This window comes from Akebia trifoliata, chromosome 4 (genome assembly GCF_017979445.1).
Source record: "Akebia trifoliata isolate Shusen 1 chromosome 4, ASM1797944v1, whole genome shotgun sequence".
Classification (NCBI taxonomy): domain Eukaryota; kingdom Viridiplantae; phylum Streptophyta; class Magnoliopsida; order Ranunculales; family Lardizabalaceae; genus Akebia; species Akebia trifoliata.
In genome coordinates this window covers 32,648,129-32,675,303 of record NC_141378.1, presented here as the reverse complement: position 1 = coordinate 32,675,303, position 27,175 = coordinate 32,648,129, and the positions used below count along the sequence as shown (strand labels likewise).

At 34.8% G+C, this 27,175-nt stretch overlaps 1 protein-coding gene across 11 annotated transcripts; it reads right to left on the bottom strand.

Annotated features, from left to right (window-relative positions):
* Nucleotides 1-3,308: 3,308 nt before the first annotated feature.
* On the bottom strand, nucleotides 3,309-25,316 carry LOC147404745 (beta-glucosidase 31-like). Of its 11 annotated transcripts, none has more exons than XM_086440819.1 (11): nucleotides 24,794-25,308; nucleotides 13,039-13,114; nucleotides 12,101-12,156; nucleotides 11,807-11,958; nucleotides 11,103-11,186; nucleotides 10,930-10,990; nucleotides 9,959-10,034; nucleotides 9,629-9,700; nucleotides 9,147-9,284; nucleotides 8,815-9,057; nucleotides 3,309-5,267 (listed from the first exon to the last, which is right to left on the bottom strand). In XM_086440819.1, the coding sequence occupies exons 5-9, from the start codon at nucleotides 11,138-11,140 to the stop codon at nucleotides 9,196-9,198; spliced, it is 336 nt and encodes a 111-aa protein (XP_086296945.1). In that variant the 5' UTR covers nucleotides 11,141-11,186; nucleotides 11,807-11,958; nucleotides 12,101-12,156; nucleotides 13,039-13,114; nucleotides 24,794-25,308; the 3' UTR covers nucleotides 3,309-5,267; nucleotides 8,815-9,057; nucleotides 9,147-9,195. The 11 variants fall into 11 exon arrangements, with proteins under 11 accessions (XP_086296945.1, XP_086296944.1, XP_086296949.1 ...); XM_086440818.1 differs by lacking the exon at nucleotides 3,309-5,267 and adding an exon at nucleotides 7,643-8,044; XM_086440823.1 differs by lacking the exon at nucleotides 3,309-5,267 and adding an exon at nucleotides 10,698-10,811 and having other exon boundaries at nucleotides 8,082-9,057; nucleotides 24,794-25,316.
* Between the last annotated feature and the right edge of the window lie 1,859 nt (nucleotides 25,317-27,175).

Genomic DNA, 27,175 nt, shown 5'->3' with positions numbered 1-27,175 from the left:
ATAGATTTTTTGTAAAAAAACATATTTCCAAAAAATTTAATGCAAAATAGATCTTTTGTAAATCATTTTTCCTTCCTTTTCTTTTCTTTTGGAAAATATTTTTTCTAAAAAATATTATTTTTTTAGAAAACATTTTTTTTGGAAAATATTCTTCTTCCGAAAATATTTTTCTTATTTTAAAATGGGTTGAAACCCAAATTAGCAAAGAATTTGAATTCCATTTTGATTTAAATTGTCCGGCCCATCATGATCATTGGATCGAGATGGACTGGGTCATTATAAACCATTGTCGAGTTTTTAAAATGGATTCTTTATTGGGTTGGTGTACCCAGTAATACAGTAATTTCGAATCAGGTTAAACAAAAAAATTTGATCATAGAGGACAAAATCGTACATTCCTAATCTCATCATTTGTAAGGTTCATTTTCGAAAAGCAACCCGGGAACACCCACGATAAGTTCGAGTCGTGACCTATAGGGAGGTTTCTAGACTTTAGGTTTAGTACGTGCAATGCAATTTATCTGGCCACTCTTGCCCAAGTGCACCTATATACCTCTCGAACGTACTTAATCAGACGGTACGTGGTGACTTGGTTCGATATACCATATAGGCGATAATCTAAAAGCTTCAACCCACTTCTCTGAAGTCAAAAGTAGCCAGTTTAATCCTCAGTTGAGAGGTGGCGCACGATGCTGAGCAAAGGCGCACTTAAATACCTCTCGTTTAGAATACACGTTGTCTATCCCCCTCGTACAGTAGGGTACAGTGGGGTAGGATCTCGTTTAGGCACTGATTTTGACCAAAAAGTGCAATTAGTGAACTTTGATATACCGTATAGGTACGAGTCTAGGGTTAGCGATCGGGACATATGACTTTGCGACTTACAATAGGACAAAGGCTCAGGTCGCTCCAGCCTGGGTGCATCGATATACCTTTCAGTGTCACCTAATCTAATGGTACTGATGCCCCAATTTTATATATCATAAAGGTACGTGACTGGAGTTGTGGTTTTCATGCATGACGTCGCATCTCACGAAGAGACGAGCCATACATTATTGTCACGTTGACTATAAGAGACATGCAAGCGTGCAAAGTGGTAAACATGCCAGTAGTGTGTGCAAAATAGGGTGGGGTGTGCCCGGGGCCTTTTTCAGATGAATAGGCCCGTGAGCCAAATCAAACCATCAACTTAGGGATATCAAATAAATTGATCAAGAAATACAAAAATATCCAAAACATATAATTCAAGATCAAAGCATGCACATCATAAAGATATATTGATCAAATCATGGCATATTAGATAGACAATCAATCAGATCATGGCAAAATAAAACGAAAGTGATCAATCAAGATGGCACACAAACATTGAGATAGGCACAATAAATTTTTTACTTTAATATGAATTAAAACAAAAAAAATAAAAAATTTATGGTCCAATCAAGGATCTCTTTGGGCGACCCAAAACAAATTGAGGTTTCAATGAACATAGAATTAAAGATAGCATGATAGCTATTGAGATAAGGAATGATGCTTCCTTCCCCCTTTTTTCTTTTTACAAATTGATTTTTATTTTGCCAAGCAACATAGAAAAAAAAAATTTATTTTATTTTAAAGAAATTGATTTAAAAAACAAAAGGAACCCATTTTTTTTTGTTTTTTTTTTTTTTTAAATTAAAAAAAATTAAAAACATAGCCTAAAAAAACTTTATTATCACACCAACTACACTTTTGGAATCAACAACAAACTCCTAATACAATGATATGGGTAAAAATTGGTGTGCCAAAAAAAATCTCTTCTTAACATCAAGGAGGGCGTGTTAATAAATTTTTTCTCTGTTTGTCAACATGAATGGAAGGTTGAAACCTTCGATTGGACCAGAGAACTTGAATCACGCATCAAGAGTATGATTGATTTTCTCAATAGGCTCGTTAGTATAGGTTATGCATCATCGTTGTTACACAGATCATGTTCTGTATTTTGTTGGTAATTTTGAGAGTTAAATCTGTAGTGTGACCATCAGCGCCCCAAATAATGTCACAGAAGGAAGAATTGAATATGACCAATCGATCCATTTTTTCCGAATAAATTGTCGATTTCATTTTATGTCTTTGGCGGGAAGAATTCGAACGAAAATACCACTCGTTCTCCCTCTGTTGCCTCTCTGGTCTTCTTGAGCACCTTCAACTCTCTCTCTCTCTCTCTAAAGATTAAAAATAAAAATAAAAACAGAACCTTTCGATTTTTTTCGTCTTTGTTTGTAATCAAAACAACGAAATCTTCTTAAAAACCTAATGAGAAAATAAAAAATAGGAATTTCCGCTCTTTTTTTTTTACTTATGAATAAAACAATAACACCTTTGATTCTTTTCTGAAAAAGATCTGAGTCACAAAAAAAAAAAAAAAAAATTCACAAACCAAAATAATAAAAAAAGAAAAAGAAAAAAGGAAAACAGAATGAATTATTCCTTAGCTGCAACTAAAATTAGAATTTCATAGAACAGGTTTTGAGGAAAGAAAAAAGGTAAGGCACCTTAGTTTGAGAAAACCACCATGAAATTGTTGGAAATCGTTGTTAATCGAAAGGCTCATGAAGAAATCTAATAGATCGAATACGGGATTTAATTTGGGGGCGACGAGAAAGGAATTGATGTTGGACATGGTGGCTAGTTTCCGTTCTGAGAGAGAGAGAGAGAGAGAGAGAGAGAAGAGCATGAGACGTTTTTTCTTTGCTGGTGCTTCTTTCACACATGGAGAAGGAGAGAGAAAAAATAAAAAAATCGTTTTCACTATCGGCACACTAAGCAAAAAAAATATTTTTTTTTATTTGTTTTTTTTTAATTTTTTCTCGGAATCCTCTCCTCATCACGAACAACATTAAAAAAGGAAATTTTTTTATTTCTTACCACGTCACTCACAAATAATTTATTAGAGAAGAAGATGAAAAATAAAAAATCATTTTCTGCTAACGGCACATCACGAATAAAAGTATATTTTTTATTATTTATTTATTTTTTATAATTTTTTTCTTGGAATTCTCTCCTCATCACAAACAACATTAAAATAACAAATTTTTTATTTCTTAACAGATCACTCACAAATAATTTATTTTCATAACTTATCACCCATGCATATTAACGTGCTAAAACAAAAAATTCTTTTAAAAGTCTATGGCTTCTCATCCCAACCACCATCATTCCATTATTATTTCATTGAACTTTGAAATCTTGAATTATTTGGGATCATCAAAAGTGACCCTTGATTGGATCATAGAACGAACAAACAAACTAGAATACTAAAAAAAAAAAAAAAAATTATCTACAATCAAGCCAAACTAACTTACCAAATAAACCAAAATAAAATAAAATAAAGACAAGGTTGATTTGGCAATGCTCGCATACTTGGGGTTTTTCAAGTTTGATCCTCTTAAATCTCAAGCAGAGTCGTCACTGAAAGCGCCCTCGATACTCGGGGTGTGCAGATCCACTTTTCATTTTCGAGGTTTAGGAGTCGCCACCTAGTTATTACGATCTAAGAACCGAGCATTGACTCAAGATGGATAAAAATAACTAATCTACAAAAAGAAACTAAGTCCGGGGATCACGTTACGGCGTTGGAAGGTATTAGGCACCAACCCCGCCCGGCAAATGCCGGTCTCTACTATTTCCCAAGAAAATTACATTGCTAAAAAAAACCTAAAATAAATAAATAAAATAAAAAAAATAAAAATAAAATATACCTATAGAATCGCAACAATTTGTTCCCTCAGAACTGGTAGAATGGTTCTTCGTAAGATACTCATCGCTTTGTTTTTGTCACTGGATCCGTTTCAGATCTTCAAGATGAAGTACCTCCTTCTTAGATCTAAATGTTTCTTAAATTTTTTTGATGGACTTTTTGGGTGTTTTGTGGAGAGTTTCTGGGAGTTTGTGAATAAAAATTAGGATTTGAATGATAGGTAAGGGGTTAGGGCTTCAAAATCAAGGTTTCGGAAAAGCTAGGAAGGCTTTTTTACCTATTTTTTCTAGGATTTTCTTTGACCTGCGAAATTAGGTTGTAGAGGCTCTTATTTATAGATTTTTTTGGAAGAATTAGATTTTGAATAGATCTCCTTTTAGATAAGATAAATTAGGGTTTTGACTTTAATCTTATGAGATTGACTTGGCCTTTTTAGATTCGAATTTTAATTAGGGTTTTGACTTAAGTCTTATGGGATTGATTTGGTTGTTTTAGTTAGGGTTTTGACTTAAGTTTTATAAGATTGACTTGATCTTTTTAGATTAGGGTTTTAATTAGGGTTTTGACTTAAGTCTTATGAGATTGACTTGGTTTAGATTTTTAAATTAATTTTATTAAAGTTTTACTTTACGTTAATTAATATTTTATTTATTATTTTTGAAATTAAAATTTTTAAAAATTAGAAAATTATTGTTTTGCCCCCGAAAAGAACTTTTGTGTTTTAAGTCAGTTTTCGATGTTCCGGGATGTTTTGGAATTGATTTTTCGTAAGGAATTCAATGGGATTATTGGTTTGTGTCACTTATGAAATTTTTTGGCATGAAATGATCGCGAACCCTATAAAGGGTATTTTCGTAAATTTATCAAATTTGGTGAAAATTGACAAAATGGTTTATTTGATTTCATTTTATTGTTTTGTATGTTCAAAAGGATTTTCCTAAGCGTAAGAGGGCTTTAAGGATGTTTTGATTTAGGGGTATTTTGGTAATTTGATCATTTTTTAGTGATTTTTATCGTAAAACTTCTTTTTGTCTGCAAAATGATGATTTCTATATTTTTGGGGTTATATTTTCCTAGCGTAGCGTAATTTCTATAGTTTTGTTAGTTGGAGATACCTCATCTGAATTTCTGGAACACATCTAGTAACAAAATAGAGTATTGAAATAATCATCCATCATTGGGAATCATTGCGATCGGGTTGACGAGTTGATTAATCAGGTGAATGCAAAAATGGGGTGTCTACAATGGGTACTTGATATTCTTCTTGATTTTAAGTGAGATCAAACACAACCTGAGATTCTATAACTTTATCTTTTTTATTTTCATCTTGTAGACCCTCAATTTGTGCTTGAATAGAAGTAGTAATTTGTGCTTGAAAGGATTTCGAAATCTAACAAAGTGTAGCATTATCCATGGTAGTTGTTCCTTCTCGTGGCAAGGGTGAGTTTGACGATACTCTAGTAAGATGACTTTCTTGAAGAGCACAAAGTGGCAGAAATGGTGGTTTAGGACGCCTAGGAGCAATTATAACCTGATCAAAAAGAAATCAGATTAACCATTGATTCCAAAAAATTGACTATTTACCACATGATTAAAGATTGAATACAAAATTAGTCCTTAAAAAGATTGTTTTCCCAAATCTAGTGGTAATCATTGAGTTCAAATACACCATAGGTCTAAATAGACCACAAGAGTTATAAGGGTTGATTCTGGGTCTGATCCTGAATGGGTTGAACCCTTGGTCTAGGCCACAAAAGTGATAAGGGTTGATTGTAAGTCTGACCCTAATTGAGTTGAACTCTTAATCAAATGGACTGATTAAACCACAGGATCAAATCCTTCTAATGTGAAGTGGTTTGAATTTTTTTAGCCCAAAACCAATTGGTTTAGTATTGAACGATTGGATCCATTTACCAATTGGACCAACTAATTTAATTGGTTCACATTGACCACTATATTTCACCAATTAGATTTATTGAGTCAAACCGGTATTACAAGTTCAATTTGAGCGATGTGGACCAATCCACCCACTTACCTGTTGGCTGGATTGAACAGAGTAGCCCGGGAACACCCAGAGTAGGTTCTGGTCATGACATATAGGAAAAATTTTAAACTCTAGTTTTACAACGTGCAATGCAATTTCTCTTGATAGCTTAGCTCAAATACACCTATATACCTTTCGGGCATACCCAATCAGACAGTACGTGGTGACTTGGTTTGATATACCATATAATTACGAGGCTAAGGTTGTAGCTTTCGCAAATGGTTTAATGTCCCACAAGGAGATCAATCGGAACATGTGACTTTGCGGCTTACAATCGAACAAAGGCTCAGGTCACTCTAGTATGGGTGCATCGATACTTTCAGGGTCACCTGATCAAATGATATTGATACCCTAGTTTTATTTACCATATAGGTACTTGACTGGAGTTATGGCTTTCGCGATGACGTCACGTCTCATGAGGATATCGGGCCACATATTAGTACCACATTGGCTATAAGGGTCATGCAAACGTGCAATGCATCATAAAGTAAACATACTAGTGATGTGTGCAAATAGCATGCGGTGCGCCCTGGACTTTTTTTTGAGAATAATAAACCAAACCATCTTTACAATCCATACACATAGTCCAATCACACAAGTATTCACATGAACATTAATCATCTATAATCACACACCCACAAAAGAAATGACAATCTAACTAGACTGAGTCTTCTTAAGTCAATCGGTGCGACTCAAGTGAAGGTCAACATATGGATATTCTTGGATCATATCTAGTTGACCCTAAAATCCTTAGTGGAGATGCCATTGAAAGCGCCTTGACACTTTTTACAAAATAATAAAAAGTATGAAATTGGGGGATCTTGAGAATTGGGGAGTTGCCACCTATTTTAGGTCTAGGAACCAAAAATAACTCGAACATGGAATCAGGCCGATCTATGACTAAGAGAAAAGAGTAAGAGGTCAAATTACAGGTTCAAAAGGTGTTAGGTATTGAACCCACCCGATAGAGGTGATCGATCTCTACTACGATCCAATATATCCTAAGGTCAACAAGTGAAGACTAAGGTCAAGCTAAGGTCCAAACATCATTGTATTTTATGCCATTTTAGCCAATCAAATCCCATGGTTTTGATTTCCTCAAAAAGGTTTTATCACTCGAATTTCTAAAATTGCATGCATTGAAGAAATTGAAAAAGCCTTAATCTCCACAATCAATTTTACCAAGTTTACTTGGTATTAAGGAATAATGGGTATGCCTTGCTCATCAAAATTTAGGGAATCGATTCACCAATTTCATAAAGAGAACAAAGTTTAAACTCATGAAAAATCTGAATTTTTAATCGATCACCAATGTATGAAAAATCTGAATTTCTAATTGATCATCACTCATGAAAAAAAATATATGAATTTTTATTCAATTATCACCAATGAAAAAAATCTGAATATTTAATCGATCACCAATCTATGAAAAATCTGAATTTTTAATCAATCATCACTCATGAAAAAAATCTGAATTTTTAATCAATCATCACTCAAAAAAAATCTGAATTTTTAATCGGTCACCAATCTATGAAAAAACTGAATTTTTAATCAATCACTGATCTACGAAAATCTGATTTTTTAATCAATCACTTAATCTATTAAAAATCTAAATTTTAATGGGTTCATCAACCCAAAATTCTAATGAACCTACTCGATTCTTAATCAAGCCATTTCTTTATACATGCCACATAACTCCCATGCATCAAATCGATTCAATTATTGGAGAATCATTAAACGAAGTATGATCATATTCTAAAGAAATCAATATTCAAACATTGGATTCAAGCAATCCATGAAATCATGATCACTTATGGCCGAAAAACGTGTACAAGAAAAATAAGTCGATCAATATCAAAGAGGATTCACTACGTCATAATGCGTCAAAAACGACTGTCCAAGACAGTCGTTTTTATAAACAACGACTGCCCCTACAGTCGCAAAAAGAGTCGTTTTAAAAGGAGTGGTTTTTTAAAAACGATTGTCCAAGACAATCGGAAAAAAAAATGACTGTAGCATAAAGATATAGTGACAGTCACCGACCGTCGCTATAGGGTATTTTTTTAAAAAATATATATTATTTTACACCTGCCCCCCTCACATGTTACTGAATATTGGAGATACCCCTATATTTTGAAATTAATGACCAAGACCCCCACTAACAACATGAAAAGACCCAAATGCCCCTCATCTTCAACTTTCATAAATCTAACTAGCAATCCACTTGAATAATGGAAATTGCTTCAAAAAGGGACAACCTGATCCTGCAAAGCAATGAAATTGCTTCGAAAGTAAGCTACATGCCTCCAACATCAGAAATCCACTTGAATGACAAAAGGATGTACGATATGGTGACAAACATGCAAAACAAAAAAATATATTCTATCTAGAAAAATAAACAATGTTAAGAGCAGATTATAATGATATCAAATCACAATTCTCAAAAAGGCCAATCTCCACTTTTTCTCAAATAAAATCACAATTTAAACCAAAACAAGAATGACCCTTCATCATCGATGTCGATGAATACTGAATTGAATGGTCCAACAGACCAATGCTTCTTGTTTCCTTGCAATGCCCCTTGACCCAACATGTCTATAAATGTACCTTCAATTGGTCTACAAGTATTATAAAGAGCCACTATTTTTGGTACATTATTACTCATAAAACTACTTAAGCTATGCCATTTCCATGTGACCCTACCAAGTATACACACATATATATAGATAAAAAGAACTCAAAAGCCTTATAAGCAGTGCATTTATCTACCTATGCATCTCCCACTTGTACAAACCAGCTGAAAACAGAAGATGATTGGCCTATGATAAAGATAAAAGCGGACCGCATAAACAGTTTTAGCTTGACCCACACCATGCCAACAATGTGTTCCTACTAACACGCACACACGCACGGGCACAGGCCTAGCAATCGTTGGGACTGGGTGTAGAAACTAAGTTGGGACTTTGAGAAAGAAAAAACAGGCATACAAACCTTAGAGAAAATTTTCATTAAAAAAGAAAATTAAAGAAATTACCTTGAAAAAAGGGTAGCACAATCACATCTATATTCTCTTGTTCTTGAATGAGCCTTGCAGTCTTATTGAACTGCATATCTCTTGGAGCACTTGTCACACTGCTTCAGCTCCCATGGAAGGTTAGGGCCTCTCCTGGGAAACTGTAAGTTCTGATCTCTTTGAAAGCCTTTGATGCGTATCTCACAAATAAATCTACTTGTGGCAAGTAATCCTTTGGTGATAAAGCCACTTCAGCATCTGGATCTAAAGCAATCAAAATAAAGAAAGATAAAGAACAAGACATTTAACAAAAAAAATTTAAGAAAATTGAAGAGATGAAAGAAGAATATTACCAAAGTACATCATAAGCAACCAAACGAAGCTTATAACTGAGCAGAATCTCTAACATACAGTTTCATTAGAATAAAAAACGACAACCAGATTGAACTTAAAGGACATCAAATGCTTGATTCCGCCATGTGTCTCCAACCCTGTGGCCAATCATATTCGAAAGGCTGTGTACTTCAAAAAACAATCAGCTAACTTTGACAAAACAATTCTTAAATCCCATACTCAAATGATAATAATGACAATTAGTTCCACACGTTTAGTAAGCTTATGAGATTATAAATCATATCAAACAGCATGCGGAAGTGAAAACAAATGCATACTAGCTCATCGGAGGTAGACAGAAAACCATGTATTTAAAAATGGCTACACCAATAGCTAAGTAAACAATCATGGTATGATATGAACTTCAATCAAGATGGATTTAATTTTAAGAAAATGGAGTACACTTAAAATTACTATTGATAAGAAGGACAATTAATTTCACCATTTGCACGTAATTCATTAATGAGATTGTTGTAGAATTCTTTGCCCTTTGAATTTATCTCCCCCCTTCCTTCTGCAAGCACCAAAAAGTCAAAGAAATTCATTAATGGAGAATAATGTCATGTCTAAGATGCTATTGAAAAAGATTTTTTTATCTTTTGCTCGATTGTAATGCCTTGCCAAGTGATTATGTTAGAATATTACATGATGATGTATCTTGCAATTTAAGAATTTTAATTAAATGATGTATCTTGCAATTTAAGAATTTTAATTAAGGGAAAAAGGACAATTTAAGAATTTTATCACACAAGATACTAGTTGAAGAACATACTAGGCAGTAACCTGCTCCAAGAGATGGAGAATCTATACACATCCACTCCCATTTGCTTCAGCAACTTCACATCTTCCTGCAATTACAATAAAGTGATAGAGTCAGTATTGGGTACAATCATCACTGCCACATATTTCAGAAAAAATATCCCTACAATAGTGGTGTCAACGATTAATTAATGTCCATTTTCTGTTTGGGAAGGAAGGATTGTATCAAATTTTTTCCTTTACAATATAAACTAAAGATATTAGCTCCTCAAGTGGAACAAAACCATCACCTGGACCAACAAACTTATGTAATACCCCAATAAGCTTGATGGTTGCATATACAGAGTATAAGATAAGCACCTTAGATCATCCCTACTATAAAAAAACAGATAATGAGAATTTAACTTCTTAGAAAAGATACAACTATAGCAACAACGAAAAAAAAAAGTGTCATCAGGAGACAAATGTTTCTTCTATGCACCAAGAATCATAAACTTGAACACAAATATGTGAAATTTTCAGACACTGGAAGTGTCATATTCATCTTCTTATCATATTTATTAATAAAACTTGATCTTTTAATATAAGCAATAAGTACGGAAAAAAGAAAATTTGGCAATAAGAAATATTGGAAAGCCAAAATTAACAATAATGGATTAATCGAGGCTGGGACGATTGTTCTAGATTAGGATTTCTTTTTCTCTTTTTTCAGGATATAAAAAACTGCTAAGTATACCTGATTTAAGGCTCACCTTTGAACAATGATGGATTATAAGGCACACATGGCACATCATGTAGGGAAGTCAATATTGTCTTTAATCCTTCAAAAATGTATGCCACTCATACACATGCCATGTGTGCACAGTCTACATAAGGAACTACAATTTTTTAGCGTAGTGGTGGTCGTAGTAGCAACAATGACAATTAAACTTACTTAAGAGACTGAATGAAAAGAAACGTAGGAATAATTATTCCTTAACACACCTGTAGGAGTGATAAATTGCTTCTCAGTGAATGGCAAATGGCCAAGACCATGCTCAACAACCTGACAAGGTCATTAATGGTTACATAAAAATGTATTGGTAAGATTTCAGAAAAGGGAAATATTAAACATAGTGCACATATGAACTTTGAATAACTTCTATGGCAGAATATACCAGACGAATAAGCCTGTCCGAATAAAAGACAAAGTCATGCTTTGTAATTTCCCGGTCTCGGATTAGTGTATGCATCCCTCTTATCTGTTGCAAGGGACTCGAGCATAAGCATAATTACACCAAGTACTTGAAGAAAGCAGAAGGAAAGAAACAAACAAGAATTTCTAATTGGTGAAGACTCAAAATAGGGGTGTGTTTTGTGTCCATGCTATAATGCACATGGCCAATCTAGGCATCAACTCAGATAGTGTATTTAATTGCCATTCAACAATCCCGAAAAAGCCCGACTAACATGACTAAGTTAACTGCCTAATGCATTGGTTCTCCCTCCATTCCCCCCTCAGAAAGAAAGAAAAAACATTTTAAGTGCCCCATCTTTAGCCCATCTTCTCTGCTCTCATGTATTAACAATCGAATGATTTTCTAAGATTGATGATAAGGATGGTGTTTTGCTATGGAGGTAGCCAGGACTGTAACAGACGTGAAACAATTCACATTTGTAGTTGGACTAGCAAAGAACATAAAGCTTTTTGTCCCTTCGTTGAAACAAATCCTACAAGTAGAACATGATAGGATAACAAAAATTCAGAAATTCTAATTTCTATGGCACATCACTATTACCACTTGTACAATGCATGAAACAGAACTTAATACAATAGGTAAATTTGATAAGAAAAACATATCTTCCACAAAATTCTACTTGCCTGTTCAAGGATAGATTTACATCTCTACCTCTCTCAACTGTGTCACCTTTTGCACGACTTGCAGTTTGAGGATTTGGGTCCAGAATTCTTAGAATTAAAGATTTTGCACCAACTGGAAACCAAGATGGGCAGGAAATATCCACTCTGTCAATCTATTGAAGTACATAAAATTCAGAATTTTACTAACTGTTATAATCACAATGCAAGTAGAAGAAGAACTAAAATGAAAGGCTTTTGGTAAACTAAGTACAAGAAACATGGCATGAAATGGGTTGGTAGATATATATCACTCACCTTCCTTTATGTTTTCTTTAAGCTCCACCACAATCATTTGGACAGACTCAGGGATGCTTTCACACAAAATCCAAGTTAGGATGGCAGGCACGGTGCAAGTGAAAACTCAATGATAAATACACACTACAGTTGGCAAAAACTTATACACACTACAATAATTGAAACAAGGGAAACAAACAAAACGTGCAACCATGGAAATTGTGTGCTTTCCTCATAGGAATTTTTATTCACCTAAAGTTTTAATGGTAAAAAAAATGTATGATTCCCAACTTCCCACATTATAGATATAAGATCAAGCAACCTATCCAAAAAGAAAGGGACCCAATAGGTCCCTTTCACTATAGAAAGCCTAGACATATACCATAAAAACAGCAAAGCCATTTGTGAACTAATTTTGGGCTAGACCATTCTGACTTGGAAAACTTGCCCCAAGTTATTTTTATGTGGGTATACATATATCCCGTAAACCCCTTTTCAAATACTTCAAACCACCTGACAAATTAATTTTCTTCTTTATGGAAAGCTACAAACACAAGGACTGTAGTCTAGAGACAAGAACTTTTTATCTAATCAAATATGAATTTCCCCAAAATGGGATTCAGTGAACTTCCACTAAACACCAATGAAAATAGGGCATAACCAATAAACATCAATGAAAAATGGATCACAACCCATGTATAAAAATATGGGATAGAATTCAACCAATAAGCAAATTCAACAAAACAAAATGAAAATGAATACTCTCTAGATTAAAACTAACCAAACAATTCGAACTGAAATGAAATAATCAAGATACTTCAAAGCAATCAAATCAGATTCAAGTAGGACTCATACAATAGATCCTTTCTTCTCAAATTGCTTTTTCGAAAGTTATCAAACTGAGTAAAACAAATTCACAAATAAAAACAAAACTAGTCTAAATCCAACGAATTACTTACTTGGTTAATCCAATTGGGAATCTTCACAGAAGACTTGAACCAAAGCGAGAGAGAGGCAAGCAAGAGTCGAGACCAACTGAAACAAATGATTGAACTGAAATTAGGGTTTAATTCTAAAAAAATCAAAGTGAAACCCTAAGTCTAAGTCTTTTAAACTGAAATTAAAAGATGAACTCGCCTGAAATCTGTCGAAAACGTGATTAAGATCAGAACTGAAGTATCCTAATCTCAACCAACAAAATCCTAAAAAACCTACCTGTTGTTGTGGAAGATCAACTTAGTCAATCTCGTCTCGATATTAAAAACCTAGAAAATGAAATATATGGTTTAGGGATCAATTGCTACACTGTAAAATTGAATCAACGCTATAGAATTAGGGTTTTGATTTAAATCGAACCAAAAAATAAAACCAAAACTATATTATCGAACCTGATTAAAGTTTCGATATTAGATCGAAAACTTAGAACCAAAATCGCTAAAGATAGTATAAAGAGAGAGAGAGACCGAGAGTTCAATCCGAAGAAATAACAAACAAATAAACCAAAATCATTGAATGAGACCGAGAGCTCAAACCCTAGAATAGTTCAAGAGCGGGAAAAAAAAACAAACCTGACGAACAGCGCTATGGATCTAACTTGAATAGATCGAGTCAAGAGTGAGCGCGAGTTTGTTTATCTAAAGAGAGATGCGTACAGAAGAATCTGAGAGTGAAACCTGATCGAAGTGAGAGAGAGAGAGAAATTCGTTGTTCTCTCTTAGATGGGGACGAAGGAGATTTTTTTAGAGAATGGCTATTGGCACCCCCAACTTTTACTTGAAGCGATAGAAACGACGGTTAAACGACTGCTGAAAACTGTCGCAATTAACGACAGCCTTTAGCAGTCGTTTTTAGCGAATTTTGACGTCGCGAGAACTGCAATATGACGTAGTGATTCAAGGTTGATTTATAGGCTCACCTTATTTAGAACAAGAATAACCAAATTATTGTCGATAGATTCTTATAAGAATCAATGAAAATGGTGGCTACTATGATGCCTTCAGAATTATTGGAGTTGAGTTTCAACCTTCTGAATACGACTAAAAACGTAAGGAAAAATGGGTTCGAAGCAAAAGAAAGAGAGAGAGCTTTTGGATAGAACTAGCCTTTCGAAAGGACTCAATGGTAAGGGAGAAGAGAGAGGGGTTTTACAGACAAAAAATTGATAATGGTGGAGAGAGCTTCTTCTAAGCATGGACATCCAGCCTCTTTTATAATTTTTTATTTGTTTTGTGGAAAGGTTTCTTATTAGAAGGTTTTTTTTTTTTTTTTTTTAAGGTTAAAGAAATTCTTCTTTTTATGAATGATTGCTTTTTTTAATAAATTTGTGGGACTCTCCAAGATACATTCGATCAAGGGAGAACTACCAAGTTTGGTTTCAAGCCATTTGCTCCCAATTTGTCTTTTGTTAGAGATTTTAGAGAATCAATTTTATAGCTTTTATTTATTTCCCTTTCAAATGGATTTGTGGGGTCCATGGCAATGACGTATGGGACTTTTTTGGTTTGGTTCTCATTGACTTTTGTTGCCCATTTGATTTGCTTGGCTGGCTTATGAAGGTGATGATCCCACACAACTTACCCATTGATCTACTCCTTTTGGTTGGTGCAATTGATTGGCTAATTTTGAGTTTAATTGCAACTTTAATCGAATTTTAAAGATCGATTGAATATTAGATGGAGTGTCACATTGATTGGTTGATTTTAAGAATGATTGGGTGGTTTATGATGATTTGTGATATAATGGTTCGCGATTGATTGGCTTGATTTGTGTGATTAATTGGCTTAAATTTTAATTAAGGTTGATTCGAATGTTATTTGTTGGTTGGTGATTGGCCCACTTGGTTGTTAGGGATTGGGGATTGGTTGAGGATTTTAAGTTGGATTTATTTCATTGATTAGTCTAAGAGTTTTAAGACGTATCACGGATTGGATTGATTGGTTTAAGCTTGATCAATTTGATTTATATTGATGATTACACCTCAATTTGTGATGGGTTTAGTTTATTTAAATTTTAATTCACGATTGATTAATTTTTTATTTAATTGATTGATGGTTTAAATCGACGATTGATTAGTTGATTATGAGTTTTAATGGGTTGATAACTATTAAAATTATTCAATTTTGAGTGGATAATGAGCCATATCATCTAATTCAAGAAAGTACTGTCGGCACCCCATCTTTTTTGCCTCATGTTATCTTAAATTGGGGTGTATTAAGTAAAAAAACGTAAATCTGACTAATGATGGTTCAATAACTGATTCTTTTTTTAAATTTCGTCTTAGAATTTTAATGTTTGGATTAATATTTCAATTTTTCGGATTTGGTTATGTTATGTGGTGAAATTCGTCATTTGATGTGATGATGGGTGTCATTCCAAGTGAATGGAAATCGTTATTTCATATGAGAAAATTTGTCTCCCTAGGTGCGGGATCTCTAGGTTTTCTCAATGAACATGAATATTGTCAAAAATTTAATTTTAGTCACATTTTCTTAAGAATCGATATTTCCAAGAAAAAAATCGAATGTCAAGGGGCATGTTGGTCATTTTTCAATTTTTCATAAAACTTCTCTGTTTTCATTGACTTTAATCTTGTTAGACTCAAAATCACATTCCGAGAACAAAAAAGGGACTTTCGAGACATTTCAGAGGTATGAGACCGACGAGGGGTATTTTTGTCATTTTATCAAAAAAATTATTTTGGCGAACGGCTTCTTTAAGTCTCAACGTGATTTTTTCTAACTCTCGAGGTTGCATTTTTCTAGTACGTGACGAACTTAAGCATATGTACTTACTACATCGAATATAGGGTGTAGCGATCTTATGTGTGTGTAATTTCTACGTCGAGCACGCAGAGATAGAAGAAGATGGAATCACGAAGATTGGAAAGGGATAAAAATGGAAGATGATCTCTGACAAGCAGAAAGCGCCCTCGATCCGCGGGGTGCGCGGATCCGCTTTTAACCCTTGAGGTTTGGGAGTCGCCACCTAGTTATTATGGTCTAGGAACCAAACTGACTCTAAAACGGATAAAAAGACTAATCTACTACAGAAAAATTGAATCTGGGGATCATATTACGGGGTTGGAAGGTGTTAGGGACCAACCCCGCCCGGCCAATGCCGGTCTCTACTTATCCCAAATAAGACTACATCGCTAATGACAAAACCTAGATAAAAAAAAATAACAAAAATCTTTCCTTCGATCTACAAAGGTTATGTTCCCTCAGATCTGGTGAAATTGCTCCTTGTACCGTACTCCTTACTTCGTTCTGTCTCCGGATTTGATTTCTGATCTCCGAGGCAAGGTATCTCCTTCTTGGATCTGGGTACTTTGAATTTGTTGTGGATTTTGCGGGTATTTTTGAAAGGTTTCTGGGTATTTTTTAGGCTAAAATCGAAGTAGGGGTGTTAGGTAAAGAGTTGGGGCTCCAAAATTAGGATTTTGGAGAGGTTGTGGAGGCTTCTCCACCTACTTTTTCTAGGGTTTTTTCTTTGATACGAAAATAGGGTGTGAGCACCTCTATTTATAGATTTTTTTTAGGGGGTTGATTTTGATAGAGTTAGTGTTTAATTAGAGTTGTGTTTTAGTTAGAATTGTTTTAGGTAGAATTGTGTTTTAATTAGAATTATTTTAGGTTGAGTTGTGTTTTAGTTAGAACTCTATTAGATAGAGTTATTTTTTTATTAGAACTCTATTAGGGTTTTGACTTTTGGTCTTATTTGATTGATTTTTAATATTTTGACTTTAGTCTTAATTGATTGACTTTTAATATCTTGACTTCAGTCTTGCTTAATTGACTTTAATTTTGACTTCAGTCTTACTTAATTGATTTTAATACCTTGACTTCAGTCTTGCTTGATTAGCTTTAAATTTTTGGAGAACCCCCCTCTATTATATCTTTAATTCTTTGGACCCCCAAATGGAGGGGTCCTTAAAGAAATATGTCACGAACCCTCAACAATTTTACTTGAAAGTCCGATTGATCGATTTTTTTAATTCAAATTTTTAAATTAATTTCATCAATGTTTCACTTTAATTATTTAATTTTTTATTTATTAATTTCGAAATTTTTAATTATGAAAATTATGAAATTATCATTTTGCCCCCGGAGAGGACTTTTCGCGTTTTAAGTCGATTTTTAATGTTCTAAGATGTTTTAGAATCAATTTTTCGTAAGGAATTCAGTGTGAATATTGGTTTGTATCATTTATGAAATTTTTTGTGTGAAATGGTTGTGAACTTTATGAGGGGCATTTTCGTAATTTTGTCAAATTCTGTGAAAATTGGCGAAATGATTTATTTGGTTCCGATTTGTTATTTTATGTATTTGAAAGGGTTTTCCTAATAGTAACGTAGGCTCTAGGGTTGTTTTGAGATTAGGGGTATTTTGATAATTTGGTAATTTTTTAGTGATTTTTATCGTGAAGCTTCTTTTTGTCTGAAAAATGATGATTTCTAAGTTTCTGGGGTCGTATTTTCCTAGCGTAGCGTGGTTTCTAATGTTTTGTCAGTTCAAGATATCTCATCCGGATTTCTGAAACACATCTCGTAACAAAATAAAGCATTGGAATAGACATCCATCATTTGGAACCGTTGCGATCGGATTGACGAGTTGATTAATCAGGCGAGTACAAAAATGGGATGTCTACAGATGCCCCTCTTTGGCAAAGGGTTGAAGCAAACTAGATAGCAAATCTATTACGGTAGATAGTGCGATATCCGAATGCTAAAGCTAGTGACAGTTCATTTTCCAGCCTGATTTAGCAATTCGTCGAGATGTTCGGATCCTTGAGCGTAAAACTCTTCCCGAACTAAAAGGTTGTCAGGTCCTTGAGCGCGAGCTCTCACTGGCAGTGTCAGATCCTTGAATTTTAGAAAATTCTCCTTGACGGATGTAACAACTGTGCAAGTGTGTGGACTTAAAATCTGAGATAGATTTCAAAGAATTTGAGTAAAATTTGAACACAAAACGAATATAAATTGAGCTAAGCTTAGCATAAACCAAGTATAATTCCGAGAAACCCTCGACGGTATGGCATCTGAGCATAATTCCGAGAAAATCCTCGGTGGCATCTGAGCATAATTTCGAGAAAACCCTCGGTGGCATCTGAGCATAATTCCGAGAAAATCTCGGCGGTAACTGAGCATAATTCCGAGAAAACCCTCGGCGACATCTGAGCATAATTCCGAGAAAACCCTCAGCGGTAACTGAGCATAATTCTGAGAAAACCCTCGGCGGCATCTGAGCATAATTCTGAGAAAATCCTCGGCGGTAACTGAGTATAATTCCAATAAAACCCTTGGCGGCATCTGAGCATAATTCCAAGAAAACCCTTGGCGGCATCTGAGCATAGTTCCGAGAAAACCCTCGGCGGCATCTGAGCATAATTCCAAGAAAACCCTTGGCGGTATCTGAGCATAGTTCCAAGAAAACCCTTAGCGGCATCTGAGCATAATTCCGAGAAAACCCTCGGCGACATCTGAGCATAATTCCAAGAAAACCCTTGGCAGCATCTGAGCATAATTCCGAGAAAACCCTCGGCGACATCTAAGCATAATTCCAAGAAAACCCTTGGCGGTATCTGAGCATAGTTCCAAGAAAACCCTCGGCGACAACTGAACATAGTTCTGAGAAAGCCCTCGGCGGCAACTGAGCATAATTCCGAGAAAGCCCTCGGTGGCATCTGGCTGAGTAAAACTGAGAATGAAGGAATAAATCTGGGAAAGAACGATTGAAAATGATTCTGAAAAAGAGGGGTTGAATCTGGGAATGAATAGATCTGGGACAGAATGAATGCCATATCTCCTATGTGAGATCCAAAATGCTTTTGTTTGAACCTCAAGGATTTATTCAAAAGTTTTATGAATTTAAAACCTGAGTTTTTATTTCTTTTGAGCCTCAAGGGTTCTTCGAAAAACTGTTATCAAGAGGGTAACCTTAAGTTTGGGGTTCCCATTATCTTTTAGGATTAACATTGCTCAAAAACAAAATGCCCCTGGTTTGACAATAAGCATGGCATTGAAGATAATTGAACGCATCATTAAAAAATGCCCCTAGCATAAGGGGGGAAATTACATATTTAGAAGGAAAAGAAAATGCCCCTTGTATGAAGGTTTAAAATATTTGATTACCACAAACACAATTAAGATCCAACTTTTTTATTTTGATTAATTTTAGTGAAGATTTTGAGTCAGGCTCAAGAGAACAAAATATTTCCTTTTGAGACTCATCATAGAATTCATCCTTCTCTCCCTTGATTCACTTAGGGAAGTAAGAATTTTTAGATCAATCGTAGACAAGATACTTGTGGCTTTCGAGTCTATGCCTGGTTTAAGCTAAGTATTGACCTTGATTATTCGAACTTCTGATGTTTCAGCTCGGACCGCTCTCAGTTTGGGATTTTCTTCTGTTTTTCTTTGTTGCTCTAACTTTTGCCTAGATCGCCTTTTCAGGTTTTCAATCTATCGAGCTTGTTCTAGCTTTTGCCTAGATCGCCTTTTCAGGTTTTCGATCTAGCGAACTTTTTCTTCTTTTCCTCTCGGCTCTGATTGTTGCCAAAGTTGTCCTTTCAGATTTTTCAACCTTGCGAGCTTGCCTTAATTTTTGCCTAAGTCGTCATTTTCGGGTTTTCAACTTAGCAAGCTTCATCATTTTTTTTTTATCTTTTTATTCTCTTCTGGTCTTCTAGAGTTACTGTATGATCATGCTTTGCTATCTTCCTTGACTTTTCGCACGGTACTTAGGAGGACTTTCATGGGTAAGCTTAGGACTGGGTATAAAAAGAAAGGAATTTTGAGGCTCAAAAATCCGAATGCCCCTTGTGTGGCATTTTTTTATTTTGCTTTGAATTTTCTTCCCCATTTTGAAGATATTTCTTTTTCTTTTCCTTTTAGATTTTTTCTTTATCGGGGAATCTTTTTTTTTTTTTTTTTTTTGATGTGGTCGGGCCTGAAGTAACTTCTCAGGTTGCCCACGTACCCCAAAATTTTGAGATCAGACCAGGACGTAGTTCGAATTTTCCCTCCCCTGGGTTAGGTAATCAGGCTAAGAAGTAAAAGGCATATTTTTTTCTTTTTGAACAGGCTGTAATGGGGTTGAGAAGGGAGATAATGAACTGGATAGTAGGAAAATTGATTCGGCAAAAAACGGCCTCCTTAAATGTAGTACCGTTTGATTTGGTCAAGGTTGGTTGGTTCTGATAACTCGATTCCATCATGATCTTGAAGCCTGACAGCTTTTCCTGGTAATATCTCCTTGATGATATACGGACCTCCCCAATTTGGTTTGAACTTTCCTCTAGAGTCAAAGATAGGTGCCCGATTCTCTTTGAGTACTAAATCCCCGACTTGTAAGTGACGGGCCTTGATCTTTTTGTCAAATGCACGGGCGACCCTTCTTTGATAAGCTTCCACGTGATACAGAGCTCTCAGTCGTTTTTCTTCGATCAAATTCAATTCTTCATACCGCTGGCGAACCCAATCTGTTTCTGACAACTGACTCTCCAACAAAACCCTGAGAGATGGAATTTCCATTTCAACTGGCAAGACCGCTTCCATGCCATACACTAAGGAGTATGGAGTAGCTCCAGTAGAGGATCGAATTGAAGTTCGATATGTCCATAGCATGAATGATAATTTTTCTGACTAATCTTGATGTGATTGACACATTTTCCTGATGATAGTCTTGAGACTCTTACTAACTGCTTCAACAGTTCCATTGATCTAAGGACGGTAGAGGGATGATTTGTGCTTCCGGATCTTCAACTTTAAACATAGAGTAATGATTTATGCTTTGAAGTACGACCCATTATCAGAGATCAGTTCAAAAGGTACCCCCATATCGACTGATAATATGTGATTTGAAACTCAAGATGTAGTAAGGATAGTGCTGATACATTTTATAACATCTTCTTTGATTCCATCGATATAGACGAGTATCTATTCCGTGTTAAACAACACCCAAGCTTGTACCTAACATACCCTCATATGATTACACGAACAAGTCTTTTGAAATTTCTGAGTAAATTCATTATCCCCTCGTGTTCCTTTAGGGATAAGATGGTTTCTATTTGAATCTCTTTAGGAATTATTTTTTGTTTCGAGGTCAAAGACCTTTCCTTTCTTGATTAAAGGTTGAGTCCGACTCTTATCTTCTTGTTCAGAAATAAAATCTATCAAATTATTAGTTAATTCGTTAATACGCTCGAGGTATTCAAAAATTTCCTTTATCCGATCAATTTCAGATGGGGCAACAGACACCTCTATAGACTCGATGAACTAACTTAACTTAATAGGAAAGAGTAGACTCCATTTAAGGAAGACATGACCTTGCTGGAAAAAAGGACTCAAGCTAACCCAAATGACTCATGAAAACTCAAGACAAGTACCCACACGAGTTTGATTAGGACTGAGGACTGAGATATTGCTTATAACCGGTAGGATTGAAGCATTATGATCTTCAAAGAACAACTGGACGATGTTGAGAAATTTTGAGGTCATTTCTAACTGTTGATTTGATATTGACGTTTACTCTAACTGACCGGATTTACAACCCTAGCTAGACGATGGACGATTGAACTTAGACACAATGATAACCCTTAAACCTCTTTGAAGGTGAATTTAACCAATTCTAGGATTACCCCCTTGATAACATTTTAAACGAAAAACTCTGAGATTTTATTGAATTCTGTGCACCAATCCATTAAACAATTCATTAATGTAATGATTATTCAGAAAAATAATTTTATTGCACTCTTGAAAAATATTGACAAATAATGTTTTCATTGAAAAACAACTTCCACAAACATATTTCAATAATTTTTCATGCAAAAATAGATTTTTTGTAAACTATTTTTTTCTGAAAAATATTTTTCTTCCTTTTCTTTTTTTTTAGAAAACTTTTTGGGAAAGTATTTCCTTTTGGAAAATCTTATTCTTCCGGAAAATATTTTACTTTTGAAAAGTATTTCTCTTCTGGAAAATATTTTTCTTCTGGAAAACATTTTTCTTCTTTTAAAATGAGTTTAAAATCCGAATCAGAAAAAAGTTTGAATTTCATTTTGATTCAAATGACTCGGCCTATAATGATCGTTGGATCGAAATGGACTGGGTCAAGTTTAAAATGGATTTTTTATTGGGTTGGTGCACCCATTTTAATTTCTAAAAATAACATTTTTGATTCTTGGGGACAATCATACACTCTAATCTCATCATTCACATCATTCACATACATTCATCAATCCAAAGGTTCCATTCAATAAACAACCCAGGAACACCCACGATAAGTTCGAGTCGTGACCTACAGGAAAGGTTTTTAGACTCTAAGCTTACTACGTGCAATGCATTTTTATCTGGCCACCCTTGCCCAAGCACACCTATATACCTTTCGATACGTGGTGACTTGGTTTGATATACCGAATAGGTGATAATCTAAAACCTCAACCCACTTCTCTGAAGCCAAAAACAGCCAGTTTGATCTCCAGTTGAGAGGTGGCGCACGATGCTGAGCAAAGGCCCACTCAAATACCTCTCGTCTAGAATAGACGTAGTCTATCCCCCTCGTACAGTAGGGTACAGCGGGGCAAGATCTCACTTAGGCACTGGTTTTGACCAAGAAGTGCAATTGATATACTTAGATTATCTTTTACATACCTATGGGTACGAGTAAAGAGTTGTAGTTTTCATAAATGGTTTGGCATCCCACGAGGGGACCGACCACGTACTAGTACTACGTTGGCAATCGGGACATGTGACTGTGTGGCTCATAATAGGTAAAAGGCTCAGGTCACTCCAGCCTGGGTGCATCAATACATCTCTCAGAATCACCTGATCAGACGGTATTGATGCCCCAGTTTGATATACCCTAAGGTACGTGACTGGAGTTGTGGTTTTCATGAATGATGTCGCATCTCCGAAGAGATCGGGCCACGCACTAGTGCCACGTTGGCTATATAGGACGTGTAAGTGTGCAAAACAGTAAACGTGCATGTGGTGTGTGCAAAACAGGATGGGGTGTGCCCGGGGCCTTTTCCAAACAAATGGGCCCGTGGGCCTGATCACATCATTAAAATATGAACATTAGAAAAATATGATCATACATCATAACTATCCAAAGTATCAAGATCAAACTTAAGGCATGGATATCACAAGCATATCATACTAGCAATCAATCAGGATAGTGCAAACATGAGCAAAATGATCAATAACGCAAAATAATATCAATCATCAATCAATCATTAAGGCATAAGAAAAATCTCTTTCTTTATGAAATTTGTTACACAACAGATTTGTGAGTAAGAAGATCGGCTATCTTCACTAACAAAGTAAGATTGAAAGCATTACTATAAGGGTTATTGAGTTTACATGGACCATCACATCAGCACATCCATACCACAACCTTCTATGTTTCCCGTAAAAAGCTTTGGATTGAAAAATAAATATTCGAACAAATAAATTCCTCTTTTTTCAAGCTTAAACCCAAGCTTTTGAAAATGTACGACTACCACAATTTGAAGTTTAAAATTAAAATTTTAAAATTTTTTGAAAATCTTTAAGGAAAATTCTTAAAATTTCTTCCTCTAAAACTCATGATATTGAATCTAAAATTTTCCTTTTTCAGGTGCCACGTGATTTTCTCAATACCCCTTAATAAAAAGGAAATCCTACTAAATTAGTAAGGCTAACCTTACTTTAAATGTCCTCTGCTACTGAAGTTTGGAGACTTTCTCTCGTAACAAAAATTTCCCCATTCATCAAGTCATGAAATGGGTCCACATAATATAATAAATTATTAATTATTCACAATGTTCTTTTTCTACAATGGCCAAAGAACAAAGGGTATCGTACGTAATTTATTTCAAAAGATGCGGATCCATTCCAAAACTTTGTTAATGAACAGACTTGATAAAACAAAATTTCTTATCATTTTTTTCAAACGTCTGTCAATTAAATACTCATTTTTCCGGTAAATCAACACTAAATCTCTCAATTAAATACCCATTCTTTTTGGGTAAATCAGCACTAAATTTGTCAATTAAATACCCATTTTTTAGTAAATCAAAAAATCAAATTGAAAATCAGTTCGACCCATATGAGCAAAATATTCACACCAAAACACATTGCCAATCAACATCAAGACCAACGTTCTAAATCAAATTAGCAAATCTCGTTGAATCAGCATCAAAACCAAGAAGGAACTCATCCGATTAAGATCGGACTATTCAAACTGAACTCGTGAGGTAAACCGATTCGATCTTGAAACCAGTGTTCTAGATCTAAGGATTCCTATGTTAAAGAGAGAAAAAAAATGTTCAATGTCAGGGACTAAAGATAAGTCTACATCTAGATCGACCACAGCCCTTGACATTGTTGAATCGTAATCGAGATGCAAACCCAGATCGCTTCGAATAAAGTAAACTCTAAAAGAACATGGAAGATTTCTCAACACCAACACTGTCGCAAGAAACAGATCTTCGAAACACTGATGTAGTGCCACGATCTCTACATTCATGAGTAAGAGAACGGATTACTCAATTCCTCTCCTCTTTCGCCCTCTTCCCCTTCTTTCTTAGCTTTTATTCAAAATTAAAGGGTCTTTGAGATCTCATAGATGAGACCGATCACTATCTTCCCTACGAACATGGATTTCAAAGGGCTCTTGTCGAAGAACAACTAGATTAGAAAGGATCGAAAGACAAAACAGAACCAACCACTATTACCTCACTCGAAACCCTTTGCAATCGAAGCTCCTTACCGTCAAATTCAGGTGAGTCTCGTCAAGGGTTTTGAATCGGCAGCTTTGAACTTGGATCTTCTCCGATTTTGATCCTCAAAATCCCACCTTAACAATCTGATAACCTTAAGAATTAAAGGTTTTCTGTCGAACAAAACCAGCAAAAACGATCGAACTCTAGTAGCCTTTATTAAAATCGAATCGGTTTTAAGAAAGACCGATGATCTTAACCTCCGTATTGCTCCCTCAAAATGAATCGAAAATCCCCCTCTGAGTGTTTGGGGTCTTAAATCGATCGGCAGAAAGGGTTTCTGTTGATCGATGGAATCGAATGGGGAAGAAGACGTTCTTTAAAAGAACTGATTAACCGGGTTGAAAAATAATAAAAAGAATTTTTTACTTATGACACCCTATTGATTAAGTTAAAAATTAATTTTAAAAATTCAAATTGGATTTTACACCATCAACAAAACGAATGGAAACAGTGTAGTTGCTGTCCCCAACAGCATGCCCAAAAACTTTTTTTTTTAAATTTTTTTTTTTAAGTTAAAGAACAAACCGCCCACTCTAAAAAAATAAACAAAATTTTTTATTTGTGCCTAAAAAAAGATTAAAATAAATAAAAATAAAAAATAAAAAAACTTTTTATGCTCAACAATCATTAAATCATCCCTAAGAAAAAAAAACATTTCGAAATATTGCATTATTTTACGATTATTCCGAATGATCCTTGATCGGACCATAAAAATAATTTATCAAGGTAAATATTCAAAGTCTAACCCGATGAGCAATAATTGAGCCAACAAAATAAACTGATAAACAAACAATTAAAAATAACAAAACTAGGTCGTTCTAACAATGCTCCCATACTTGGGATTTTTCAAGTCTGATCCTCAATAGTCCCCAGTGGAGTCGCCACTGAAAGTGCCCTCGATCCGCGGGGTGTGCGGATCCGTTTTTAACCCTTGAGGTTTGGGATTCGCCACCTAGTTATTATGGTCTAGGAACCAAACTGACTCTAAAACGGATAAAAAAAACTAATCTACTACAGAAAAACTGAATCCAAGGATCATATTACGGGGTTGGAAGGTCTTAGGCACCAACCCCGCCTGGCCAATGCCGGTCTCTACTTATCCCAAATAAGACTACATCGCTAATGACAAAACCTAGATAAAAAAAAATAACAAAAATCTTACCTTCGATCTGCAAAGGTTCTGTTCCCTCAGATCTGGTGAAATTACTCCTTGTACCGTACTCCTTACTTCGTTCTGTCTCCGGATCTGATTTCTAATCTCCGAAGCAAGGTATTTCCTTCTTGGATCTGGGTGCTTTGAATTTGTTGTGGATTTTAGGGGTATTTTTGAAAGGTTTCTGGGTATTTTTTAGGCTAAAATCGAAGTAGGGGTGTTAGGTAAGGAGTTGGGACTCCAAAATTAAGGTTTTGGAGAGGTTGTAGAGGCTTCTTCACCTACTTTTTCTAGGGTTTTTTCTTTGATACGAAAATAGGGTGTGAGCACCTCTATTTATAGATTTTTTTTTAGGGGGTTGATTTTGATAGAGTTAGTGTTTAATTAGAGTTGTGTTTTAGTTAGAATTGTTTTAGGTAGAATTGTTTTAGGTTGAATTGTGTTTTAATTAGAATTGTTTTAGGTTGAGTTGTGTTTTAGTTAGAACTCTATTAGATAGAGTTATTTTTTTATTAGAACTCTATTAGGATTTTAACTTTTGGTCTTATTTGATTGACTTTTAATATTTTGACTTTAGTCTTAATTGATTGACTTTTAATATCTTGACTTCAGTCTTGCTTAATTGACTTTAATTTTGACTTCAATCTTGCTTGATTGACTTTAATACCTTGACTTCAGTCTTGCTTGATTGGCTTTAAATTTTTGGAGAACCCCCCTCTATTATATCTTTAATTCTTTGGACCCCCAAATGGAGGGGTCCTTAAAGAAATATCTCACGAACCCTCAACAATTTTACTTGAAAATCCGATTGATCGATTTTTTTAATTCAAAATTTTAAATTAATTTCATCAATGTTTCACTTTAATTATTTAATTTTTTATTTATTAATTTCAAAATTTTTAATTATGAAAATTGTGAAATTACCATTTTACCCCCGGAGAGGACTTTTCACGTTTTAAGTCGATTTTTAATGTTCTAAGATGTTTTAGAATCGATTTTTCGTAAGGAATTTAGTGTGAATGTTGGTTTTTATTATTTATGAAATTTTTGTGTGAAATGGTTGTGAACTTTATGAGGGGCATTTTTGTAATTTTGTCAAATTCTGTGAAAATTGGCGAAATGATTTATTTGGTTCCGATTTGTTATTTTATGTGTTTGAAAGGATTTTCCTAATAGTAACG